This window comes from Ictalurus punctatus, chromosome 9 (genome assembly GCF_001660625.3).
Source record: "Ictalurus punctatus breed USDA103 chromosome 9, Coco_2.0, whole genome shotgun sequence".
Lineage (NCBI taxonomy): Eukaryota > Metazoa > Chordata > Actinopteri > Siluriformes > Ictaluridae > Ictalurus > Ictalurus punctatus.
The window spans coordinates 29,401,974-29,427,910 of record NC_030424.2 but is presented as its reverse complement, the minus strand read 5'-3'; the positions used below and the strand labels follow the sequence as shown (position 1 = coordinate 29,427,910).

The 25,937-nt window shown below is 42.3% G+C and overlaps 1 protein-coding gene across 2 annotated transcripts; it reads left to right on the top strand.

Annotated features, from left to right (window-relative positions):
• Nucleotides 1-1,583: 1,583 nt before the first annotated feature.
• On the top strand, nt 1,584-25,937 carry LOC108270270 (CUB and zona pellucida-like domain-containing protein 1). 2 transcript variants are annotated; one of them, XM_017476792.3, is made up of 9 exons: nt 1,584-3,646; nt 5,117-5,273; nt 7,808-7,907; nt 12,780-12,841; nt 19,915-19,969; nt 23,052-23,220; nt 23,346-23,530; nt 24,260-24,348; nt 24,587-25,936. In XM_017476792.3, the coding sequence occupies exons 5-9, from the start codon at nt 19,933-19,935 to the stop codon at nt 24,680-24,682; spliced, it is 576 nt and encodes a 191-aa protein (XP_017332281.1). In that variant the 5' UTR covers nt 1,584-3,646; nt 5,117-5,273; nt 7,808-7,907; nt 12,780-12,841; nt 19,915-19,932; the 3' UTR covers nt 24,683-25,936. The 2 variants fall into 2 exon arrangements, with proteins under 2 accessions (XP_017332281.1, XP_053538742.1); XM_053682767.1 differs by lacking the exons at nt 1,584-3,646; nt 5,117-5,273; nt 7,808-7,907; nt 12,780-12,841; nt 19,915-19,969 and having other exon boundaries at nt 21,509-23,220; nt 24,587-25,937.

Sequence of the window (25,937 nt, the reverse complement as noted above, 5' to 3'; positions counted from 1 at the left end):
TTTACCGAGGAGTGGCTTCCATCTGGCCACTCAACCATACAGGCCTGATTGGTGGAGTGCTGCAGAGATGGTTGTTCTTCTGGAAGGTTCTCCACTCTCCACAGAGACACGCTGCAACTCTATCAGAGTGACCATCAGGTTTTTAGTCACCTCCCTGACTAAGGCCCTTCTCCCCCGATCGCTCAGTTTGGCTTGACGGCCAGCTCTAGGAAGAGTCCTGGTGGTTCCAACCGTCATCTATTTACGGATGATGGAGGCCACTTTGCTCATTAGGACCTTCAATGCTGCAGAAATGCTTCTGTACCCTTCCCCAGATATGTGCCTCGATACAATCCTGTCTTGGAGGTCTACAGACAGTTCCTTGTACTTCATGGCTTGGTTTGTGCTCTGACATGCATTGTTAACTGTGGGACCTTATATAGACAGGTGTGTATTGACCTTGTATAGACAGGTGTGTGCCTTTCCAAATCATGTCCAATCACCTGAATTTACCACAGGTGGACTCCAATCGAGTTGTAGAAACATCTCAGGGATGATCAGAGAAAACAGGATGCACCTGAGCTCAATTTTGACTGTCATGGCAAAGATCGTGAATACTTATGTACATGTGCTTTTTTTGTTTTTTATTTTTAATAAATTTACAAAGATTTCAAACAAACTTCTTTCACGTTGCCATTATGGGGTATTGCTTGTAGAATTCTGAGGAAAATAATGAATTTAATCCATATTGGAATAAGGCTGTAACATAACAAAATGTGGAAAAAGTGAAGTGCTGTGAATACTTTCCGGATGCACTGTATGCAGTCCTTGCAGGAAGAGGTTCCTGTTATTGGTGAGGCCCTAATGTTTTCGAGATGTGGGGTGCTTCCTACTGCAGAGGAACACCGGCAGCTGCCCAAGGCTGTTGTGAATTCGTTATACTGTTTGTGTGAACTGGACGAAGTATTACATCGCCGAGTGTTTTGCTCTGATGGGGGCAAAGAGGAACTTCAGCTGGTGCTGCCAATGGTATTGCAGGGTGAAGTTTTAATGCAGTTACACCATGAACATGGACACCAAGAAGTTGAACCCACCACTGAGTTGGTGCGGCCAGGCCTGATATCCGATGTGGCACAATGGTGTCAAGAGTGTGACTGGTGCCAGGCGGTTGGAGAATGTGCTGGTTATTATGGATGTCTTCACCAAGCACAATTGGTGGTGCCTACTCAGGACCAGTGAGCAGAAAGAGTGTTCCAAGTTTTGGTGGTGGAATGGTTTTATAAGTGTTGCTGGTCATGTCCATTCAGACATGGGCCGCAATTTTGAGTCCTCCCTGGTACAGAAATTTGCGCCCTGTATAATGTTGAAAAGTCTCACACTACCCCTTACCATTCATCAGGTAATGGTCAGTGCGAGCATTTTACTAGGACACTACATAACCTTCTACATGCCCTAACTGTGTCCAGGAAGGCTGATTGAGGCTTTTGTCTCCCACAGGTGCTGTTCTGCTTCAATACCACTCCTCATCAGGCAACTGGCAAATCTCCATATTTTCTCTGTGATGCACCACTGGAGGAGGACCAGTTAGTTTACTTACGTGAGTATGGCGCTAGAAGAAATCATAAACTTCCAAACCTGTGGAGCCCAGTGGTGTGTAAGGTCGTGAAGGCACCCAGGACGGGTGGTGTAGTATACACCATTATACACCATAGCTCCAGTGGATGACATGGGCAAGGTTAGGTGTGTTCATCGCTCTGCCTTGAAGACCTTGATGAAGGATTGTTCGGTTCCAGCCTCGACACATCCCCCTGTTTTTGGGGAAGAGGTGCCATCAGTTGAAGTATCAACCCCTCTGATAAGTCAGGGGCCCGCTCCTCAGTTTCCTGTTTCTCTGGGCCCTGTTCCATCATGGAGTAAGCCGGTAAGTGTTGATGAGGGGGTCACAGTCTCTGGGGGCCTTGGGGTTCCTGGTTTTGTATCTTGTGCACCCTCAGGGAATGATAATTTGCCAGAAGGCCAGTCATGTACGGATGACATCCCCTTACGGAGAACGGGGTGAGCCACTGCGGGCCACCATTCAAACCTGCACCATCTACCACAGGCCGTGGGGGAGGCGGGCATAAGAGCAGTCACTATACCAGGCCCTACATCTAATAGAATTTCGGTTTGGTTTAGGCCATGGGATGCATAGTAGTAGTCCAGGGGTGTGTTTATAGTCCAGGGGTGTGTTTCTTTGGGTCATCGTTGGGACACCAGTTAAAAAAAAGGGGGTAGAATGCGGCAGGATAAGTGATTTATTGGCACTGTTTGGGGTATGGCTTCAGCAGATCATTGAGGTGGGAGCTACCCTATTATTTAAGGACCCTTATTTTGGCAGGTGCCAAAAATAATGTGTTTTGGTGATTCGAGGTTCCTCTCTCCCTGGCATTTCCATTTCTGTTTCAGTTCCCGTTTCCATTCAGGTACCTTGAGGCTTTGCTCTCTGGGTAATGAGGTGAACATGTCAAGGCTAATATGTTTATATATAGTTTTATAGTAGAGATGGTGGCGCGTGCATTGTAGTGAGTTGGTGGCGGAGATCGCGTTCAGTGATGGTAACATTAGCCAGTATCTGAATGATTGCTGGTATATTGTGCCACAGTACCTGTGAGTAATCATACAACTTCGTGTCTTGTGTTTGTTCAACACAATGGTAAGTGCGCCTCTCCATTTTTCACATTGGGACTTGGTAGATTTAGTTTGACACACCGATCTTTGTGTTAAGGTAAGAGTGGGGAGTTGAGCATCTAAATCTTCTGTATGTCAAATCCCTAGCTGAAGACGCTACTGTGTAGCGACACCACTGACGCCACTGCTGTTTTGCGTGACTTTTTTTCTTGGCTGCTTTGCTGGACTGCTTTGCTTATGGGCATCTTGCTTGGCGGTTTTGCTTACGGGCATTTTGCTGGGCTGGTTTGCATGCGGGCATTGCTTTTGCAATGTTGCTTAGCGGCACCCTTGGGCTGTCTGTTTACTTGCCTCGTTTTGCCTATGTTTCATATCAGCTTTACTTTTTTGCTTGTGTAAGTTGGTTTGTTTTTCCCTGTTTGCACTTTGCGCTGCCTTCTTTTCGTTTGTTCTATTATTTTTCATTGTTCCAGTGTCAGTTTGTTGCTCTTGTTGTTAATTTTGGTTTTGGATGTATTTTTGGTTTTTGTTTTGCAATCACATCCAGTGTGAGAGGCTAATTGTTAAATTAGTACGTTTCTTAGTCTCAAACATGTTCTTTCAGGTTTGTTTTCCCACACAATCACCTTACTGTTGATGGGGTATATGTTGTTGCTATGTTCTATTGTCTCCATCTTTATAGTGGCTATACGTTTCATTTTATTTATGGTTAACAATAATCCTGGTTCTGCTTAGGTACTGTTTAACTGCCTCCATTAGATGTGGTGGTGTCAGTGGGCCTGAGTATTATAGCTACCACTCCACAGTGTCTGAAATATTTTTGTTTTTCTTTCTTTGCTTATAGTTTAGGGTTTTTGTGTATTTCTGGATTAATTGGTATTTTGTTTCTCTCCAGGAGCCAGTGGGACTTGGTGTGGGAAAGGGGAGGCCAGCTGCCTTCATTTGGTGGTGTGTGCTTCACAGCCTGCTCAGTGTGCCAACACAACAGCTTCCTTATGATGTAGGTAGTGTTTGATGATTTCGGTGTGAATTAAGGTGGGTTTGGATGACCTCCCAAGCTGTAGCTGGCCTGCCTTGTTCCAGCCAAACCAGGGCCTGGAGAAATAATTAGTTTTAAAATTCTTATTGTCATTCATGGTAGGGCGATTTTATATTTATATGTTAAGTTTTAATGATGCTTTTAAAGTATTATAATAAAACATAATTTTATATTCATACTTATGTCTCACTCTCATGTTCTTTGCCTTTGCGAGGCAATTTGGGAGCATTTCCTTGGTTCTCCCACCGGGGTGGTGTAGTCGGATTTACCAATTTAATGTTTCCTTCCATTTGGGAATGTCACAGTAATACTAGATCTAATCACTATATTCTTCAAAATATAGTTTTTCACAAGCTATGCAAGTGGCCTAAAACTCTAAACTTCTAGACCAAGAACTAACTACAAACATTTTAATACCTTGTGTAAATATATCGTTATCTCTTACTTATAGGTTATCAAAACTGAACCAAAATCTAATTTTTATAGTTATTCTTTAGGAATAACTTGGTAGAAGTTTCCAGCCCTTTCATTTTGGCATACCCCAGTTCCAAATTCATTTGATTGAAGTAAATTTTTGTATGGAAAGTAGGACTAGGACATGACAGTTTGCATGAGGTCTGAATGAACACCAATAGCACCTCAGTTTATCATATACTGCAGAAGGCCTCTGTAGGACACTAAGATGTAAAAAGCTACAACACTGCTTACCTTATTTGCATTTCAGGTATGTTTTAGTTCTCTACAGCAGTTCTTAAGTTATTTCCTGTCACTTAAGGGGAAATGTTTTTGACATAAATTTGGAATAAATAAGTGACATTTCTTTCAATAATCTTATAGGCGTGATATAAGGTAACCAAAATTAGACACTTTACAAAACATCTAAAAACCTTCATGAGGTCAGATTCTCCTGGAAGCCAAAGAAGCCATGGAAGGAAGAGCACAGATCTCAAAAAATAGAAATCCACGGTCAAATGGACCAGCCATGAGACACACTCAAATCACCACAGCCCAGCTCTCTACTACTACTACTACGACTACGACTAGTAATAATAATAATAATAATAATAATAATAATAATAATAATAATAATAATAATATAGCTGCAAGCAGCAGTTACAGGACAAAGCACAACAGAGACAAAGTAAGGAGCTAAGCAAGCATCAGAACATGGTCATGATTATACATATCAAGTTTCAGTGCAATAGACAGTAATGTTGCCAAGATATTACCTAAAACACTATACACATTGTTATATAGGAGCAATAATGCATTTCCATGAGCACATTGTTCTACATGTATCATTTATGTTATAGCTGTAACTTTTGCCAGAGCCATGCTGAAAATTAATCAACATCTTCTGAGTTGATAATATAACCACAGCAGCCATACCTGATTCCACCTCTTTAATCAGTTGAGCTTAATTTTTAATAGACTCAAGTGTGGCTTCTGCTTGGTTGGAATGAAAACCTGCACTCAAGCCGGCCAATTGGACATCCCTACTATAGAACATCTGTGGGATGCAATGGAGGATCCACAGGATCATCCCTCAGTTCCTGTGTCAGACAGGAGACTTCACTAACTAATATGAGTATGTACATGTATTTTGATAATGATAATAATGATAATGAGGCCTTATTGGTCACACATATGCACAGTGAAATTCCTTAACCGCCAAGCCGCTACTGCGGCATTTTAGGAGGTAAAAGTGCAGGACTCACATCACTCAAACTCAAGGTTTTGTATAAAGAATTTGTAAATATCCAATAAGCCTTTGAACACCGGTTTATATTTTTGGCAGAATCTTTATCTTAATCTTTGTTAGAAAATGATAATGTGGCTATGATTAACTCTCAAAGATAGGATGAGGATGTTATTCCCTTTTTGCAGTTATTTATGTCTGTTCTTAAATGTTGGTTCAGTGATTTCTAAGGCTATGAGTCTGACCAGTCAGGAGTAAAAGGTTGATGGTTTCCGGAAGATACCCCATCAGTGTTCTAACCAAGTCCTAATTTCTATAATTACTCCTTGACAACCTGTTAAATGTCTCCAGTCCTTTCCTTTTGATATACCCCAGTTCCTAATTTGATTAAAGTAAATTTTTGATGGAAATTAGACGAACAAAAGCATTTTGCATAAGTCATCAAGTCTGAAAGACAACAAATAGCAGCTCAGTTTATCACATACTATAGAAAGCCTTTGAAGGGCACTGAGATATAAAAAGCTAAAACATAGCTTCTTTACATTTCAGGTACATTTCAGTACAAGACTGCAGTTCTTAAATTATTTCGTATCACTTAAGGGGAAATATAAATATATATATATATATATATATATATATATATATATATATATATATATATATATATATATATATATATATATTTGGGCTAAATAAATGACATTTCTTTGAAAATCAGGCATATAAAAGAAGCAAAAACAACAAAAAAAAGAAGCTGCAGTGAGGTTTAAAAGCAAAATCATGTAACAGAAACAGAAATGGACTCAGGTACCTTTATGCTGTGGGTCAGGGGCATGTTGTGGATTCTGACTGACAATTGTAAACTCGGCTAAATGGATTGGCTGACTTCACTGGGATAATTTGTCATTGCGTTTTTACACAGAAGTACAGGACACCAAGCCTGGAAATATTAAATCTAAGCAACCTAAAATACATGTGTGTGTGTGTCTGTGTAGTAAATCACTGAAAAGTGAAAAGTAAAATAAAACAACCAAGTCTGCTTCCCATCTCCTCATTCTCGACCCAACCCAGGAAAGTATAACACTGGTGATGGAACCCAGGACTCTGAGGAAGATTTGCTGTCATGGAGCCCTTGCCACTTGCTGATTTTGTCACTGACCCTCACTGGTATCCACCAGATGCAACACCAGGCCTGCCTCGAGATTTGTACATAGCAGAAGCATTGCTTCCAGGCCCTTTACAAAGGACAAGCAAAGGACCAGCAGGTGCTACAGATCCTGGTCCAAGTGGTTGGCACTCCAGCCGCAGCCCTGATGGCTGCTGCAGACATACCCCATATTACACTTGAAAATGTGACCACAGGACAACCCAAAAGTGTTTGTCGAGCTCTTTGAGTCTGCAGCAGTTGTGTGTCACTGGCCAGAGTCACAGTGGGCAGTCCTCCTGCTACCACTCCTGTCAGGGGAAGCCCAGCATGTGGCCCAACAACTTCCAGTCACAAACCTACTGGAGTACCAGGACCATAATTGGGGCCCTTTTGCAATGGGTTGGTCACAACCCCGAGCAGCACCAAGAAATCTGTCAAAGGTGGCTGCAGGCAGGGGAGTGCAGCGGCAAGGATGTAGTCAACCTAGTGGTGCTGGAACAGTTAATTGCCAGACTACTACAGGGGACAGTGGAATGGGACCATGGTATTGGACCCATTTTGCCATACCCTACATTAGACAAGGCAGTCTAGCTGGCAGAGGACCAGTGTATCCTGGGAGAGGTGAGCCCTCCTTTTCCAACTCCTGCCGCTATCTGTCATGTTTGCTCTTCCCCCTTTTCTCTCTGCCCTCCCCTTGTCCCTGCACGATGGAAACATGGACCAATTTCCCCTCTCGGTCTCTTACGCCCCTCAGGATGGTCACTCTGGGGCCACATGTTGGGGAGTAAGGCGTGGGCTGTGAGCTGGCACTAAGTGGAGCCCAGGCATTTCCAGGACAAATGCCATGTGATGGAGATGGTGGCATTGGTCCAGGTTCTTGATGCACCACAGGCTGTCCCTGCCTGAGCTGGGATGTACTGCACAACGGTGATTTTCAAGGGGGTACACATGGGGGTACATACCACACGCTGGTTGATTCAGGCTATAACCACATGAAGGATGCCAACATGTGACTTGCTCTTTGGTATCTGACACTCCAGCCATTTAAGTTCGAGGTGGGCAACAGGCTGGGGATGCAAATGGCTTTGGTGGACTTCCTCTCTTTGGTGGGCAGGTGGGTGGAGGCAGGCATGAGGTGATGTTGACAGCAGGGTGGACATCTCCTTGGACTCAGTTGGGCATTGGGAGTATGTGGAAGTGGGGGCATGGTCGAACGCTGGTTTGTGAATGGAGGGTGGAGGAAGGAAAATTTGCTAATGAGTGTTCTGTGTTTCAGTGAGCAGCAGCAAGGATAAAAAGGGGTGAAATCAGAGCCACAAGAGGGAAATCTGAGCAGCCCAGGACAAGTACAAACACACTTCAAAAATGATCCTGAGGTGAGTGGATGTAATGGATATAAAAAAAATAGGGATTTTTCATAATAAAGGAAGCGTGGAGCCGAGAGAGAATGCCATAATAATAATAATAATAATAATAATAATAATAATAATGTTTAATTTTATAGTGACTTTCCAGAGCTCAAGGACACTTTACAATAGTAATACAATACAATAATACATAAACAATGAACAATCATGGACAAACACAAAAAATAAAATAAAAAAAACAGAACAGATAGTACCCAAGTGGACAGACCAGATCTAGGGAGAGAGAGATGTTCAGACCCAGAGGACCAGAGTGAGCGAGTTGTAGTGGAGGAGCAGTTCACTAAGATAGTGAGGTGCTAAACTGTGAAGTGATTTCAATCTAAGCGGGATTATTTTATATTTAATTCAAAATGAAACCAATGCAGCTCAGACAGGATTGGAGTAATGTGGGCTGAGCGCTTGGTATGTGTAAGAATTCTAGTGCAGACTTTTGAATATATTGCAGCCTAGCAATAGAATTAGCAGGCAAACCAATGATGAATGCATTGCAATAGTCAAGACATGAGGATATAAATGCATGAACCAGTGTTTCGGCGTCTTTGAGGCTAATGAAGGGATGGAGGCGAGCAATGTTGTGACATTGACAAATGCCTATGACAGGCATATGACAAAGCTAGGCAACATCTCATCCCCTTCTCAGGGAACAGGGTTACATGCATAACCCAGGCGTTTCCCTTTCCCTCGCAGAAGTGCATGACAAAATATCAGGCTTCTGGGGAAAAACCATGCATAAGCCATATTTATAACCCCACGATGTTGGATTAGTCAGCCATTGTGGGGAAGGAACAGCATGGCTATTTACCTATGCTGAAGGTGGAGGAGGTGTTTGTGAGCTACCTTTCTCCATCGACGGCAGGTAATTAGGTGGGCTGGCTTTACCATCCAAACCACCATGTAAGGCCACAATGACATTGGTGGGCAAGCCTATGCAGTAGTAGTCTTGCTTGTGGGTCACTGCAAACAATAACATTGTTGCAGGCCTATCAAGCAGACCTGCTGAGTGAGCTCAACATATGGCGGCATTCAAAAAAGCCAGTTCCTTCCCTGTTGTCTCGAGCTTACCGGGCCAGCACTAGTGTGAGGGAGACCCAGAAGGTGAGTATGGCAGCCTGCCAACTCCCACAGACAGCCAGGGGAACCGAAGCTGACAGCTTCTAAGAAGCAGACAGACAGCCTCTAAGAAGCTTATGACTCTAAAGGTAGCTGTTCTACTGGCCCTGACATCTTCAAGTGAATGGGAGGTCTACAAGCTCTCTCTTTTTCCCCTTCCTGCCTTGACTTCCTGCCTTGAATCTCTATGACTTATGAGGCGCATGGTCTCCCCACGCCTCTGGGCATATGCGCTCATTCCACTAGGGCAGTCGCCTCCTCGAAGGCTTTGTCGAAGGGGTATCCTAGCAGGATGTGTGTGCGGCTGTAGGGTGGTCTACATCACACACATCCATTCGTTATTACAGCCTGGATATTCATTCCACCCCAGGCTCGAGTGTCTTGCAGTGACCCTTGGGCTCAGGTATTTTTGAACAGGCCGTACCCTCGGTATGACTGAGTGGGTATTCCCATTCCCATACTGTTATGCTAAATGCAACGTCGAAGACCCCTTTGAAAGGGAACGTCGCGGTTACGCATGAAACCTTGTTCGCTGAGAAGGGAACGAGACATTGCATAGCACTGTCATACCAGGGTAGGCCTAAGAATTGTGTCTTATAATAGAGGCTGGCGGCGTGGTTCACAGGTAACATATATATATATATATATACATACAGTGAGGGAAAAAAGTATTTGATCAACTGCTAATTTTGTACGTTTGCCCACTGACAAAGAAATGATCAGTCTATAATTTTAATGGTAGTTGTATTTGAACAGTGATAGACAGAATAACAACAAACAAATCCAGAAAAACGCATGTCAAAAATTTTATAAATTAATTTGCATTTTAATGAGGGAAAAAAGTATTTGACCCCCTCTCAATCAGAAAGATTTCTGGCTCCCAGGTGTCTTTTATACAGGTAACGAGCTGAGATTAGGAGCACACTCTTAAAGGGAGTGCTCCTAATATCAGTTTGTTACCTGTATAAAAGACACCTGTCCACAGAAGCAATCAATCAATCAGATTCCAAACTCTCCACCATGGCCAAGACCAAAGAGCTCTCCAAGGATGTCAGGGACAAGACTGTAGACCTACACAAGTGTGGAATGGGCTACAAGACCATTGCCAAGCAGCTTGGTGAGAAGGGGACAACAGTTGGTGCGATTATTCGCAAATGGAAGAAGCACAAAAGAACTGTCAATCTCCCTCGGCCTGGGGCTCCATGCAAGATCTCACCTCGTGGAGTTGCATTGATCATGAGAACAGTGAGGAATCAGCCCAGAACTACACAGGAGGATCTTGTCAATGATCTCAAGGCAGCTGGGACCATAGTCACCAAGAAAACAATTGGTAACACACTACGCCGTGAAGGACTGAAATCCTGCAGCGCGCGCAAGGTCCGCTGTTCAAGAAAGCACATATACATGCCCGTCTGAAGTTTGCCAATGAACATCTGAATGATTCAGAGGACAACTGGGTGAAAGTGTTGAGGTCAGATGAGACCAAAATGGAGCTCTTTGGCATCAACTCAACTCGCCGTGTTTGGAGGAGGAGGAATGCTGCCTATGACCCCAAGAACACCATCCTCACCGTCAAACATGGAGGTGGAAACATTATGCTCTGGGGGTTTTTTTCTGCTAAGGGGACAGGACAACTTCAAAGGGACGATGGACAGGGCCATGTACTGTCAAATCTTGGGTGAAAACCTCCTTCCCTCAGACAGGGCATTGAAAATGGGTCGTGGATGGATATTCCAGCATGACAATGACCCAAAACACACGGCCGAGGCAACAAAGGAGTGGCTCAAGAAGAAGCACATTAAGGTCCTGGAGTGACCTAGGCAGTCTCCAGACCTAAATCCCATAGAAAATCTGTGGAGAGAGCTGACGGTTCGAGTTGCCAAACGTCAGCCTCGAAACCTTAATGATTTGGAGAAGATCTGCAAAGAGGAGTGGGACAAAATCCCTCCTGAGATGTGTGCAAACCTGGTGGCCAACTACAAGAAACGTCTGACCTCTGTGATTGCCAACAAGGGTTTTTAAACCAAGTACTAAGTCATGTTTTGCAGAGGGGTCAAATACTTATTTCCCTCATTAAAATGCAAATCAATTTATAACATTTTTGACATGCGTTTTTCTGGATTTTTTTGTTGTTATTCTGTCTCTCACTGTTCAAATACAACTACCATTAAAATTATAGACTGATAATTTCTTTGTCAGTGGGCAAACGTACAAAATCAGCAGGGGATCAAATACTTTTTTCCCTCACTGTACATATATATATATATATATATATATATATATATATATATATATATATATATATATGGCGCTTAATTGCCACATCACCTGATCATGGCAGGCCTATAAGTAGAGGCATGATTTTACACAAGCTTCAGATACCGGTCACGCACACAAGGTGCTCCCATAGCGCTATGCTAAATGAAATGTCTCGTTCCCTTCTCAGATGTTTTCTGCAGTGTGAGGGATTTACTTTCACTGGGGAGAAAAAAGCTCATCCAGCCTTAGTAATCACTTCAAGCAGCTCTTTATATGCTGCTCTCAGTTTTTAGTACATCCTGGCTCCTCGGAGTCAGAGAGGAATTATTACTATTATTTTTGTGTGTGTGTGTGTTTTTTTTTCTTTTTTCTTTTTTGCTTTCCATAGTGGAAGGAGGAGTCGCAACGCAAGCTACAAAATCCAGCAGAAAGCCGGACCCGGAAGACAGAGCAAGAAATAGAGCGGTGCCTGTCTCTTCCGGATCCATAAGAGATCCCCTGGACCTGAGACGGCTAGTGGCCAGCCCAGATCCGCGAGCCTCTGAAACCCAACTCGCTTCGGCTTCCGAGAAGAGAGCGAGTTGTGAATGGAGTTGCCTAATGTAGGCATTACAGTACGCAGTCAGACCTCTCGAGTGCTGCCATGGCATGCTCCATCCCTAGACACTTCACACAGAAAATGTACACTACTCCCCGTGATGAAATGGGAACAAGGCGTAAAACACTTCCTGAATTCTCTCACTCATATTTTTCTCTCTCGCTCATTCCTTTTTTTCTTCTCTTTTTTTTTTAAAGGGATAGAAAAGTCCAGAGATTTTGAGAAAAGATAGAGAGGAAAGGAAGCTTCTTTTTGTCTCTTTACACAAACAACTGACATGCAGTCTCGCTGAAGATAATATAGGCTGACGGCGTGGTTCACAGGTGCCATACATATATATATATATATATATATATATATATATATATATATATATATATATATATATATATATATATATATATATATATATATCACGCGACACGCTTAATTGCCACATGATTTTACAATGCAGGTTGTGCGTGAGGGGCCCTCCCATAGTGTTATGCTAAACCCAATGTGGAGTTTCCTTTGAAAGGGAACCTTTTATGTCAAGAATGCTACCCAGACACCATTATTATTATTATTATTATTATTATTATTATTATTATTATTATTATTATATTATGCTTATATTAATAATCATAGATACAGTATGCTTCTAGATTAAGTTTAAGAGAATCATATGCATGATTTTCTGTGTGTTATTATGTTATTACTCTGTTATACCTTTACTATATTTCATGTAGCAGAAATGTGTTAATTTGAAAATTATGAAAGTCAAATCATGTTAATGGAAAATCTTTTAAATAGAATATCAATGCTTTTGTTGACTTATAACAAATTATCCATTCATCCATCCATTTTCTGTACAGCTTATCATGGACAGGGTGGCAGGGAGCCTGGAGAGCCTATCCCAGGGGACTTGGGGCACAAGGTAGGAAACACCCAGGACAAAGTGCCAGTCCATCGCAGAGCACAATCTTGCACACATTGAAACAATTTGGAAATGCCGATCAGCCTACAACGCATGTCGGGACTGTGGGAAGAAACCGTAGTACCCAGGGGAAACCCCTGAAACACTGGAAAAACATGCAAGCTCTGCGCACACAGGGCAGAGGCAGGAATTGAGCCCCCAACCCTGGAGATGCAAGGCAAATAGACTAACCACTAACCCACCATGCCACCCTTATAACAAACTATTACTTGGCTAATTGGATATTTGACTGTATTTATTCATTATTTTGATAATTTCTAGTCAATCTTTTACCATGGGTTCTGGTTTACTGTACATTACTACAACCCTGATTCCAAGCAAGTTGGAACAGTATGGAATATATAAATAAATAAATAAATAAATAAATAAATAAATAAAAGAGTCATTTGAACATGTAATTCACCCTGTACTATATTGAAAACACGAGAAAGAAAGACAGATAAAACCTAGCTTAAAGTAATAAGGACTCTTCATAGGTATAACTAAAAGTTAGAATGTGTAAGAGTTTCCTGGTTTTTGCTAAATAATTCCCACTGTTAAACAAAAAACAGCCCCAAACTACTACACAGGCAGCAACTACATCAGACCAGTGAGTCCTGATGCCATTGTGTCAGAGGTACAACTAACAGTTTTGCTGTCAGCCCCAACCTTTCTGGGGCTTAGGGCATCACCAATTTCAGACCTTCTGCAGGTTCTACAGGGTTAGAATTGCCCTCCAAGTGCAGCGGCTATTCCTCAACACATGTCACCTGTCAGTCCATCCACTCTGATTTGATTATGTAAAGTTTTGTGGAAAATACGCAAACAAAAACGTCATCAAACATGAAAATGACAAGCAGCAATTCAATTAGTCAGATGTTGCAGAAAGTAAAAAGATGTAAAAAGCTGCAACACTGAATGTTTACCTCCGTAAAATTTCAGGTGTGTTTCAAAACTCTTCTGCAATACTTCAGTGATTTACTATCACTTGTAAATGTAAATATTTTGTATAGCTTGATGTGAGGGATAATGTCTTATGTTAGACATTTGATTATGGGTTGATGGGAAGGGTTCCAGTCTTAGTCTTATATTTTTTAGGGAGTACCTTGGTAAGTATAGTGTACATGCAAAAAACTTCAGCTTTGAGACTTGTCTTATTTTGATTTTATGGGGGCAAGAAAGTGCAATTTTTTAAAATGCCCCTCACTGTCAGGTTGAAGATCTCTGGTGGGGAATACAGTGAGTCCTGATGACAATGTGTCAGAGGTACAAACGTCAGTTTTGCTGTCAGCCCCCAACCTTTTTGAGGCTCAGGGCATCACTAATTTCAGACCTCATCAAGAGGCAAAAAGATGCTATTTAACTGCACAACTGGCTCCTATATTCTGTCACCAAGATGCAAGCCATTAGTGATATGCCACTCAATGAGGAAAGTCTCCCCTTCCTGGGTATTATTTAGAGGCCTACCACTCCATCACTGGGTGCCTTCTCCAGGTTCTACAGGGTTAGAATTGCCCTCCAAGTGCAGCGGCTATCCCTCAACACATGTCACCTGTCAGTCCATCCACTCTGATTTGACTATGTAAATTTTTGTGGAAAGTGCGCAAACAAAGACGTCATCAAACATGAAAATAACAAGCAGCAACTCAATTGGTCAGATGTTGCAAAAAGTCTTTAAAGAGCAGTGAGATGTAGAAAGCTGCAACACTGAGTGTTTACCTCCATAACCTTTCAGGTATGTATCAGAACTCTTCTGCAATACTTCAGTGATTTCCCACCACTTGTAAATGTAAATATTTTGTATAGCTTGATGTGTGGGATAATGTCTCATGTTAGGCATATCAGTATTCTTTAGAGCCTGGAAATACTGACATTTTAACCCTGGAAGGGTTATTGTGACTTTAGAAACATCAACCATTGCACAAAATTTAGTACCAGAACCACTTAGTAAATGATGTTAGATAGTTTAGTCATGTAATATGTTATGGAACTTTTTATGTCATTTACCACTTATACCAGCTCTGTCCCAGTACTGATGAGCCTAAATCCTGACTGAAAGATTTCACAAATGTTATTCTTGTGCAAGCATGAGCCTAAATGCTGAACTACAACTTTTTATAAGATCCTGGAAATAAACGGGAGGTTTGATAATGGACTTATAAACAAAGTCAGGTTTTTCAATCAGTGGTTTAATAACTGCTAGTTTAAAGGATTAAGGTAAATGAGGGATGAGTTGATTATATTTAATAAAGAATTGATTGGCTCTGGTATTGTTTGAGGAAACGTGCAGTAAAGGCATCTAGGACAAAAGTTATTTTGAAATTACTGAAATTATTTCAATCTTTTGGGTGGAAGTAAAGGATTCTAATCTTTCTATTGACGTGACTATATTGTTTTCTACATAAATATTTATCAAATTGTCCAACTTTAATACTCAGAACATTCTCAATTTTGTCTTAGAAAAGAATTCATAAAATCATTGCCACTACAGACTGTTTACTCCCTTTCCATGCAATTTTGAATACTACTGATTTAGTTTGATGCCATTTACGTTCTAACTTTTTTGAGTAGTCTGTTTTAAGGTGCGTATGATGGTAATATCATAGTACGCTTTTTCTCTCTCTAATTATTATTCTTTTAATTGGGGTTGCATCATCTAGAAAGTAGAAGAATACTGAAGCATTCAGTTGCCTGATTGAGTTCTGTGGGTTCAGACAGTGAGCAAATCAAGTTGAACAACTCTGAGAGATTTTTGAATAAAACTGTGTACAGTAGATGTTGATTGTACACTTGATGTGGTAACATGGCATGATGCATATATTATGACACATTTGAAATGAAATGAAGTAATGATCTGAGTCAGTATTAAATCAATGGTTGTATTATGATTTGATCAGTACAGAATGGAGGCAAATTCTTTTTTCCTGGAATATATCTAAGGATCATTCCATCTGACCCTGTCCAGGGTGTACCCCGCCTTGTGCCCGATGCTCCCTGGGATTGGCTCCAGGTTCCCCCGCAACCCTGAAGAAGGAATAAGCGGTAGAAGATGGATGGATGGATGGATAAATCCATCTGAAGTGGTCCCAGACAGCTTATACGATAGCCCAGGTACTGTACCCCAGTCAGCCCTAAGTGGCATTTCTTGGGGTTGGCTGTCAGCCCGGCCTTCCGGAGTTCGTTCAGAACTTCCTCCAGGTGGAATAGGTGGTCCGACCAAGTGGAGGAGTGGATGACCACATCATCCAAGTAGGCGGCCGTGAATATACGATGGGGTCGTGGGACAATGTCCATCAGCTGCTGGAATGTTGTGGGCGCTCCGTATAGCCCGAAGGGTAGAACCCGGTACTGCCAGTGACCGGTGGCTGTGCTGAAGACAGTCTTCGGTCTCGCATCCGGTGCCAGTGCCTCTTGCCAGTAGCCTTTCATTAGGTCCAACATAGATATGAACCAGGCCCTCCCCAGTCACTCCACGAGGTCGTCCACTCGGAGGAGGGGATAGCTATCGAACTCGGAGACCTGATTCAGCTTCCGGAAGTCACTGCAAAGCCACATACTTCTGTCCGGCTTCGGCACGACGACGATGGGGCTAGACCAAGGGGCTGTTGGACTCCTCAATGATGTGGTCCCACAGCATTTGGCCAACCTCCTCCTCGATAGCCTTGCGACGTGCCTCTGGGATATGGTAGGGCCGCTGTCTTACCACTACTCCCGGACGGGTCTTGATCTCGTGGTGGACCAGGTGCGTCCTTCCTGGGGAGGTAGAAAACACATCAGTGAATTGGTCCACCAACTCTGTTAGCTCCTGTCTTTGTGTGGGGGTAAGATCTTACCCCAATTCTACCAAGGTTCCCTTGTCGTGATGTGTGCCTAGGGCCACGAACACCGAAACTACTGGTGCCGGTTCTATCCAATTCTTCAGCAGGTTCACATGGTAGACCTTTATCTCCACTCACTGGGCTGCTGCAGGTGCTAGTTCACGGTGATTTTCCGCTCGAGGACTGTGTGCGGGCCTTCCACCGGGTCAGGAATTTGCAGGAGCTACTGGGCACCAGTAGGAGTACTCGATCGCCAGGTTGGAACTCCCGAGCCTGCACTGGACATTGTACACCCTTTTCTGTTCTTCCTGGAGAGGAGCTCGAAGGGGGTGAAGCCCGTGGACACTTGGAGACACTCCCGAATGGCAAAGAGCATATCGGGAAGGAGGAGGTCCCAGTTCCTTGCTTCCTCACCTACCACCCAGCGTAACATCTGCTTTAGCGTCTGGTGTAACCTTTCGAGAAGTCCATCAGTTTGCGGGTGGTAGATGGACATCTTGAGGTGTTTCACCTGCAACAGCCAACACAGATCAGACATTAGTTTGGACACAAAAGGCGTACCTTGGTCGGTCAGAATGTCCTTTGGGATCCCCACACAACTGAACAGGAGTACCAGTTCTCTGGAAATATAGCAGGAGCTGGCTTTGCGTAGTGGCACCACCTCGGGGTACCGGGTGGAGTTGTCCAAGATAACGAGTATATACTCGTGGCCCCGGGCGGACTTGGGGAGCGGCCCTACGAGGTCCATGCTGATCCTTTCAAAGGGGATGCTTATGATGCGCAGCAGGATCAGGGGCGCCGGCGGGGCTTCCTGGGGTCAGTACGCTGACACTGAGGGCACCAGTGACAGAAGTCCTGGACCTCAGCCTCCATCCCCAGCCAGATAAAGTAGTTCTTTAGTTTTTCCCTGGTGTTTCGGGCCCCCAGATGGCCCCCCGAGTGGATGGGCATGGGCCAGTTGCATCAGTGTTTGGGTTTGGGTCTTGGTGATTACCAGGACGTCCACGTTTTCCTCTCTGGCATCCAGTGGTATAGCAGGCCCCCGCTGACTAAAAAGTAGCAGGCAGGGGGCCTTTATTCTGTCTTTTGGTCAACTCCCTCAAGGATGGGTTCTAGGGCAGTTAGCAGCTCCTTGGGAGTCCTGGGAGCTCATATTCCCACGGATTGGCATTCTGGGGGCAGCAGAGAGGTAACAATCTCAGCTTGTTACCTGTATAAAAGAAACCTGTCCACAGAAGCAATCAATCAATCAGATTCCAAACTCTCCACCATGGCCAAGACCAAAGAGCTCTCCAAGGATGTCAGGGACAAGATTGTGGACCTAGACAAGTCTGGAATGGGCTACAAGACCATTGCCAAGCAGCTTGGTGAGAAGGTGACAACAGTTGGTGCGATTATTCGCAAATGGAAGAAACACAAAAGAACTGTCAATCTCCCTCGGCCTGGGGCTCCATGCAAGATCTCACCTCGTGGAGTTGCAATGATCATGAGAACAGTGAGGAATCAGCCCAGAACTACACGGGAGGATCTTGTCAATGATCTCAAGGCAGCTGGGACCAAGAAAACAATTGGTAACACACTACGCCGTGAAGGACTGAAATCCTGCAGCGCCCGCAAGGTCCCCCTGTTCAAGAGAGCACATATACATGCCCATCTGAAGTTTCCCACGGAACATCTGAATGACTCAGAGGACAACTGGGTGAAAGTGTTGTGTTCAGATGAGACCAAAATGGAGCTCTTTGGCATCAACTCAACTCGCCGTGTTTGGAGGAGGAGGAATGCTGCCTATGACCCCAAGAACACCATCCCCACCGTCAAACATGGAGGTGGAAACATTATGCTTTGGGGGTGTTTTTCTGCTAAGGGGACAGGACAACTTCACCGCATCAAAGGGATGATGGACTGGGCCATGTACCGTGAAATCTTGGGTGAGAACCTCCTTCCCTCAGCCAGGGCATTGAAAATGGGTCGTGGATGGGTATTCCAACATGACAATCACCCAAAACACACGGCCAAGGCAACAAAGGAGTGGTTCAAGAAGAAGCACATTAAGGTCCTGGAGTGGCCTAGGCAGTCTCCAGACCTTAATCCTATAGAAAATCTGCGGCGGGAGCTGAAGGTTCGAGTTGCCAAACATCAGCCTCGAAACCTTAATGACTTGGAGAAGATCTGCAAAGAGGAGTGGGACAAAATCCTTCCTGAGATGTGTGCAAACCTGGTGGCCAACTACAAGAAACATCTGACCTCTGTGATTACCAACAAGGGTTTTGCCACCAAGTACTAAGTCATGTTTTGCAGAGGGGTCAAATACTTATTTCCCTCATTAAAATGCAAATCAATTTATAACATTTTTTACATGCGTTTTTCTGGATTTTCTAGTTGTTATTCTGTCTCTCACTGTTCAAATAAACCTACCATTAAAATTATACACTGATAATTTCTTTGTCAGTGGGCAACCGTACAAAATCAGCAGGGGAACAAATACTTTTTTCCCCTCACTGTATATAAAAAAAAATCTGACCTTTATAACTCCTTGAGCTGTCAAGCTACATCCACCAAACTCAGCACTGTCCCTCAAGCTGTTCAAACTGATCGGGCTCTATTTTTTCTAACTGATCAGACTTATAGTTTTCCCATAGCGGACAATCTCAAAACCTCAAAAATCTCAAAACCTCCCATTCACTTACTTACAGACAGAATATTCTGAGCCTGGTACAAAATGTTCATGATGTGAAACTCCTATAGTCAAAACTCACATACACCTGTGTGCACACAGCCTGAAGCCGCTCTTCTCTCACTCTCACTCTGTCAATATACCTGTAACATACCTGTAACCTTCAACTATCTCTCTATCTATTTAATTATCTCTACAAGCATTGGCACCCTATCTATCTAATCAACTCTAAAAGTATTGGCACCCTAGCTATCTATCTAGCTCTACAAAGATTGGCACCTTATCTATTTATCCAACTCTACAAGTATTGGCACCCTATCTATCTGTATCGCTTTCTGATGATTATTTTAAACTTTCAGACTGACTTTTTCAAGCCAACATCAAAGTTTGTCATGACAATCTTTACATATCTAGTTTAGTTCTTAGACTATTAATATGTTGTTACAGTATATTGTGGTTGTGAATATCACTGTAGTCACAGTTTTTATCGGGACTGCTGAGGGATTTTATTTATTTCTTCTATTTTATTTCTTATTTCTTAGAGTTTACCAACATCAACGATGAAGCAGCATCTGTTCATACTCCTGTTTTTCACAGGTGAGTGAAGTTTGTCTGTGCATGTGTGTGCGTGTGCGTGTGTGTGTGTATGTGCATGCATGAAGCAGCAACTTTCCATATGAAAAAAAATCTTGTAGGTGAGCTGCTGTGTGTGTTAAAGTGATGGCTTCACCTGATTTACAGAACGGATGCACACTTCATCCTCCGGAACTAGTAGTCCTACTACTTCTAGTTTAGGACACCTTAAACAACAAAAATTTTACATTTTTTCTTAATCACTTTGGATCATTAACATTCTCTAAACTGTAAGTGCAATTGTCACTGTTATTTTTTTTTAATGGGACATCACAACTCTATTGCATGTCTGCAAAATGTAGTACTTACCCAAAACATTTAATTCATGCATCAAAACCTAGTTACTGTGTCAGTAAATTGGCCAATGTCACCAAAATGAAAAGTTTTTTGTCACTGTGTGAGCCATACAGTTTATTATATGCATATAAAATTTTTGCTCTACTTTTTTGTTGACATGCTTAATATACAAGAATGTCAGTTTTGTCTAACTGAATGCTATTGTATATTACACTGAGCTTTTTAGATATAGATTTCAAAAGTAGGTAAAAGTCTAGTGGGAAAAGTCAATAAAAACAAAAAAAATCACATTTGTATGTCCATTTTTACACATTTCTTACATGTAAAGTCATGTGTGTGTGTGTGTGTGTGTATATATATATACATATATAATGAACAGAAAATTGTCACAAATTACATCCATGCAAAAAAAAAAGAAGTACAAAACAACAATGAAGAAACCTGCAATAGTTCTGTAAAATCTTCCATGTTATAGATATTTATGGAATATACATGTATGTCTGACAGATTTTGATAATTGAATGGATCATTTTGCATGTGATGGCTCACATGATGAAAGACTGTTCAGAAGCTGTGAAGAATATCACGATTTCACTGAGAATCAATTCATCAGCTTTGATCAGCAAGCCATATGCATTTAGTTATTATGCAAATTCTAGACAATTGTGCTTACTCTTTTGTACACATGTGCCAAAACATGTGCAATTTGCTTAAACTTCTGAAATGATACTGAAACAAGAAACTAACTGTTCAGAGATATTAACTTATTGTTCCGTTTCAAAGGGAACTCCACATTGCATGTAGCATAACACTATGAGGAGCACCTTTACACGCAAACAGCTTCTGAAGCTTGTGTAAAATCATGCCTATGAACCTGCCATGATCAGGTTATGTGGCAATTAAGCTCATTGCATGATATATATATATATATATATATATATATATATATATATATATATATATATATATATATATATATATATATATATATATATATATATATATATATATATATATATATATATATATGGCACATGTGAACCGTGCCATCAGCCTTATTATCTTCAGAGAGACTGCATGTCGGTTGTTTGTGTAGGGTCCATCCTATCAACATTTAGCAAGATAAAGCTGAATCTTGGCATTCCCTCCAGTCTCTATTGGAGACTATTGGAGCTTCCAGCTGTAGCAGCAGCCAATGTCAATTGAGAGGTCTTCATGTGTTTACAGACAACACAACGGTGGTCTCATATATTGACCACCAACGAGGATTATGTCCGCGCCCCCTATTCAGGCAGGTGCAACTAATTCTTCTCTTGGCAGAGGGAAAGTTTTGGCAGTGAGTGCAATGCACATTCTGGGCAACTGGAATGTAGGGGCAGACATCCTGTTGAGGCAGGGGCTGAGGCCCAGGTATTGGTGGCCCCATCCACAAGTGGTGGAGTACATATGTCAGAGGTTTGGACAAGCGGGACTGCCCGCTGTGTTTCGCCCTCACTCCTTCTACATAAGTAGAGCTGGATGCCATGGTGCACATCTGTACACTTTTCCACCGATTGCTCTGCTCCCACAAGTTCTAGTGAGAGTTCACCAAGACAGTCTACGTCTGCTGCTAGTAGCACCTTATTGGCCAGCTCGAATATGGTTCCCAGAGATAATATTCATGCTAGATGGCACTAATTGGGAATTTCCCGTCTGCAGGCATCTACTGTCTCATGCCGGATGGCTGATTTATCACCCTCGGCTGGAACTATGGAAACTGTGCGTCTGGCCCCTGAGTGGCACCAGCTCATACATTCTGGTCTCACAACTGAGGTTGTAGAGACCATGTTGATCCGTAGAGCACCATCCACAAGGAAATTGTATCCGCTCAAGTGGCGGCTTTTTGTCTTGTGGCGTGAGGAACGCCAGCTAGACCCAGTGAACTGTGCACTAGCTACAGTCCTGGAGTTCTTACAAGGACGATTCTCAGTGGGGTGGACTCCTTCTACAATCAGGGTTTACATGGCCGCCATTTTGGCCAGCCACGCCCCTGTTTATGAAGACTCTGTCGGGGCAACATCCTCTAACTTCAAGGTTTATGTGCGGTATCAGGCGGCTGAGGCCAATATGCAGGCCGTGCAGATGGGCCTGACATCTCTCAAGCGAGTAGGATATCTACAAGCTCTGCTGTGTCAAAGCAGCGCATCTCTAATTGGATAATGGAAGCAATCTCTATGGCTTACGAGGCACGCGGTCTCGCCATGCCTATGGGCATAAGGGCTCATTCCACTAGGGAGGTCACCTTGAAGGCTTTGTCCAAAGGGGTATCCTTACAGAATGTGTGTGCTGCTGCAGGATGGTCTACACCACACACATTAATTCGTTATTACAGCCTGGATATTCATTCCACCCCAGACTCGAGTGTCTTGCAGAGACCCTCAGGCTTGGGTCTTTTTTAACAGGCCGTACCCTCGGTATGATGGAGTGGGTTCCCATAGTGTAATGCTAAACGCAACATCGAAGTTCCCTTTGAAAGGGCCTGTGAATCGCGTCTTCGCTTCAGATAATAAGGCTGGCGGTGTGGTTCACAGGTGCCATATATATATATATATATATCATGCGACGTGCTTAATTGCCACGTTACCTGATCAGGGCAGGCCTATAAGTAGAGGCATGATTTTACACAAGCTTCAGATACTGGTCATGCATGCAAGGGCTCTCCCACAGTGTTATGCTAAACGCAACGTCTCGTTCCCTTCTCTGGGAACAGAAGCATGGTGTTTTTCAGGTGGAGCTCCGTGTGGTGGAACTCTGAATCAGTCACGAGGGGAATTTTTCAGCCCCAGTTATCCCAATAATTATCCCGATTATGCAAACTGCAAATGGAGCCTGATGGCTGGAGAACTGCAGGTGGTTTCGTTAAACTTCATGTTCGTCGAGTAAGAAATCACCTTCCTTTTTCTCACCCGTGATAAATCATACCTGACATTGTTTGGATCTTTATAATTTAAGAATATTTGTTTGTGGTTAGTCTGTAAGGCTAGTTTCATTACACTTTTTTCAGTTTGGAGTCATGCTGTGACTTTATTCACATGTACGACGGCCCGACTACTCAGCATTCACTTTTGGGTTCTGTGACTGGAAATCAGAGAGCTACCTTCAACTCCAGCACCAGATACATGACTGTCGTTTTCTCTACTGACGGCAGCGTGACTCAACAAGGTTTTCGGGCTGAATGGGCTTTCAAATGTACGTATTTGTTCAAATTATTTAAATTCAATTTCTGTTTGTGTTTGTGTGAGCAGAACTCATCTATCCAACTAAACAGGAAGTTCATTACAGTTTTCACATGAAGTCAGTTTTGTTGAAGTAATCAGCTGTTCACTCATGGAGACTTGAGTGCAAAACTGGTCATATCAATAGTAGTCCAAAGTCTTCCTTATGGTTTTTAAGTGGTACCATCCTCAGTAATCTCATTGATCTTTAGGCCGTCCATGTAGGGCCATCCTCTCCACCTGCCTACCTGCTGAATCCTTACTACATGCTTTCAGGAATGTCCGTGGCATGTATAAATTTATATTCAAAGACATACCTTTTAAATAACAGGGCTGAATTCAGCAAAACAGCCAAAAATTACGAAAAGTAGAGCTCCCCCATTGGCCCGAAGCTCAGGCTTACTGCAGAAAGTATTACACAGATCTGGCCAGTGCAAGAGATGAAACAGAAAACTCAGTGTCAGAGGCGCTAGTCCCCGGAATTACATGGTTTGGAATGATAAAAGACATTCCAACTTCCAACTTCTCTACTAAATTGTGGTTATGTGTATGGGTGAGGCCTCTGATGCAAAGCGCACAGACAGTTTGCCTTTATTCTGTTACTCAGGTATGTTAAATATTACTTATATTCAGTAAAATTTAAACTGTTTTTAGAATATAAGTGTAATTGTGTGTTTGTACATGTTTACATTTCAACATCCAGTAAGCTCAAAGCAACAAATCATAAAGATGAAGATCCAGTCCAGTCAGGATTTGAATGATCCTGCAGTAAATGTGGCCATCTTGGAGAAGGTGGGTCTCATCCTCCACAAGACCACACTAAAAATGTACATTCCCCTCCTCATTACTGCAGCCAGAACCTGAGTCTTAATCAAGCTCTGCCACATACACACTGTATTGTAATAAGAATCTGACTGTTGTCTTCCATTTATGTAGAATTTTTTTTTACAGCATTCACAGAGATTTCTTTCAGAGATTAGTGCCTCTATCTGGCATTATTTAGTAATAAAAGTATTATTTTGTTTTTCAGATCAAGCAGAACCTGGAGGATAATGGAATGGTAGAGGGCATCAAGGTGAAATGGAGAGTACAATCAGATGGAGAGGTGTTTCACGAGGAGAAATAAACTAATACTGCAATAGAAAAAGGAGGTCTCTAAGTCTATAGCTGTGTCTCAAATACAGTAATTCTGTAGTGCATTAGTCATTTTTGTTGAGTAGTATGTTTACTCACTAAATGTAATAAGACGTAGTTCACTATTGGAGGGATGATGAAGGTGAAATAATTATTTACTCACTTTAAAATGCATAACTTGTATATAGACAATATTCTTATTGCTTTCCTTATCATAAGCATTAACTAACCATTTTATTCATGATCAGGTAGAATTCATGGACTATGTGATGTAAGAATCAGTGATTAATGTGCAGAATATGTGTAGAAATGTGCAGAATATCCCCCCTGCTGAATCTCTCCTGCTTCCTCCTGTAGGAGCACATTACTGTGCTCGTTTAATTCACTGAGCTTTAAAGTTCTTATAATAGGCCTCATTTATCAATATTTTAGTAAAGTCGTGTGTAAAAACAACAAAGAATGAACAAAAAATTCCACCACATTTACAAAAGTTTTGGAAAGGCTGATTTAATTCATACACACATACCTATAAACTGCAAAGCACATTCCCAAAAGATCAAGCACACAGAAGGCTGGAAACGAAATGAAAACATGACAGAAGAGGCAGAAAGGCAGTTATTTTGACTCACGTCTATGCCAATAAAACATATTTAGTAGTGTACCAGCACCTGAAATTACAGAAAAAGTGAAATAGGTGTGAATTAAGTGAGGTGAAAAGAAATTGGCTTCACATGAAAATGGCAGAGAAAAAAAAGATCTATACTGTACCCAGGTGATCATGCAAACCAGCAGGAATCACAAAGTGGCCAAAGTGCTAGATGTGTTGAAAAAGCTTTGTGGCAAAATAGGACCAATTTAAAAGCCAGATTTCATCCATACTGGTCTTTAAACATCCTTTCACTCATATGCACAACCTTCTTCTTCTGCATTTCTTTGGTTATAATTGAATGACTAGTTATATTTGTTCTAATTCATGTGTTTGTGTTGGCTGGCTTCCTTCATTTTTCATATTTTTTAATTAATGCCAATGATGGCTTAGTGGTTAAGGCTCTGGGTTACTGATTAAAAGGTTGGCTGACCCTGTGCTCTGACCGCAACTTCCTAACAGGCTGGCATATGCAAAGAATGAATTTGACTGTACTGTAATGTATATCTGATAAATAAAGGCTTCTATTCTGTTCTTTGAAAACAAATGGGCTTCACACAATTTTCTTGATAGTACTCTTAGGCTTCATTCACACTCCAGG

Coding starts and splice junctions, on each gene's coding strand:
- LOC108270270 (XM_053682767.1), top strand. CDS start 22,784: ATGCTAAACGCAACATCGAAGTTCCCTTTGAAAGGGCCTGTGAATCGC. Junction 23,221..23,345: donor TTAAACTTCATGTTCGTCGA/GTAAGAAATCAC, acceptor CACTTTTTTCAG/TTTGGAGTCATGCTGTGACT. Junction 24,349..24,586: donor ATGTGGCCATCTTGGAGAAG/GTGGGTCTCATC, acceptor TTTGTTTTTCAG/ATCAAGCAGAACCTGGAGGA.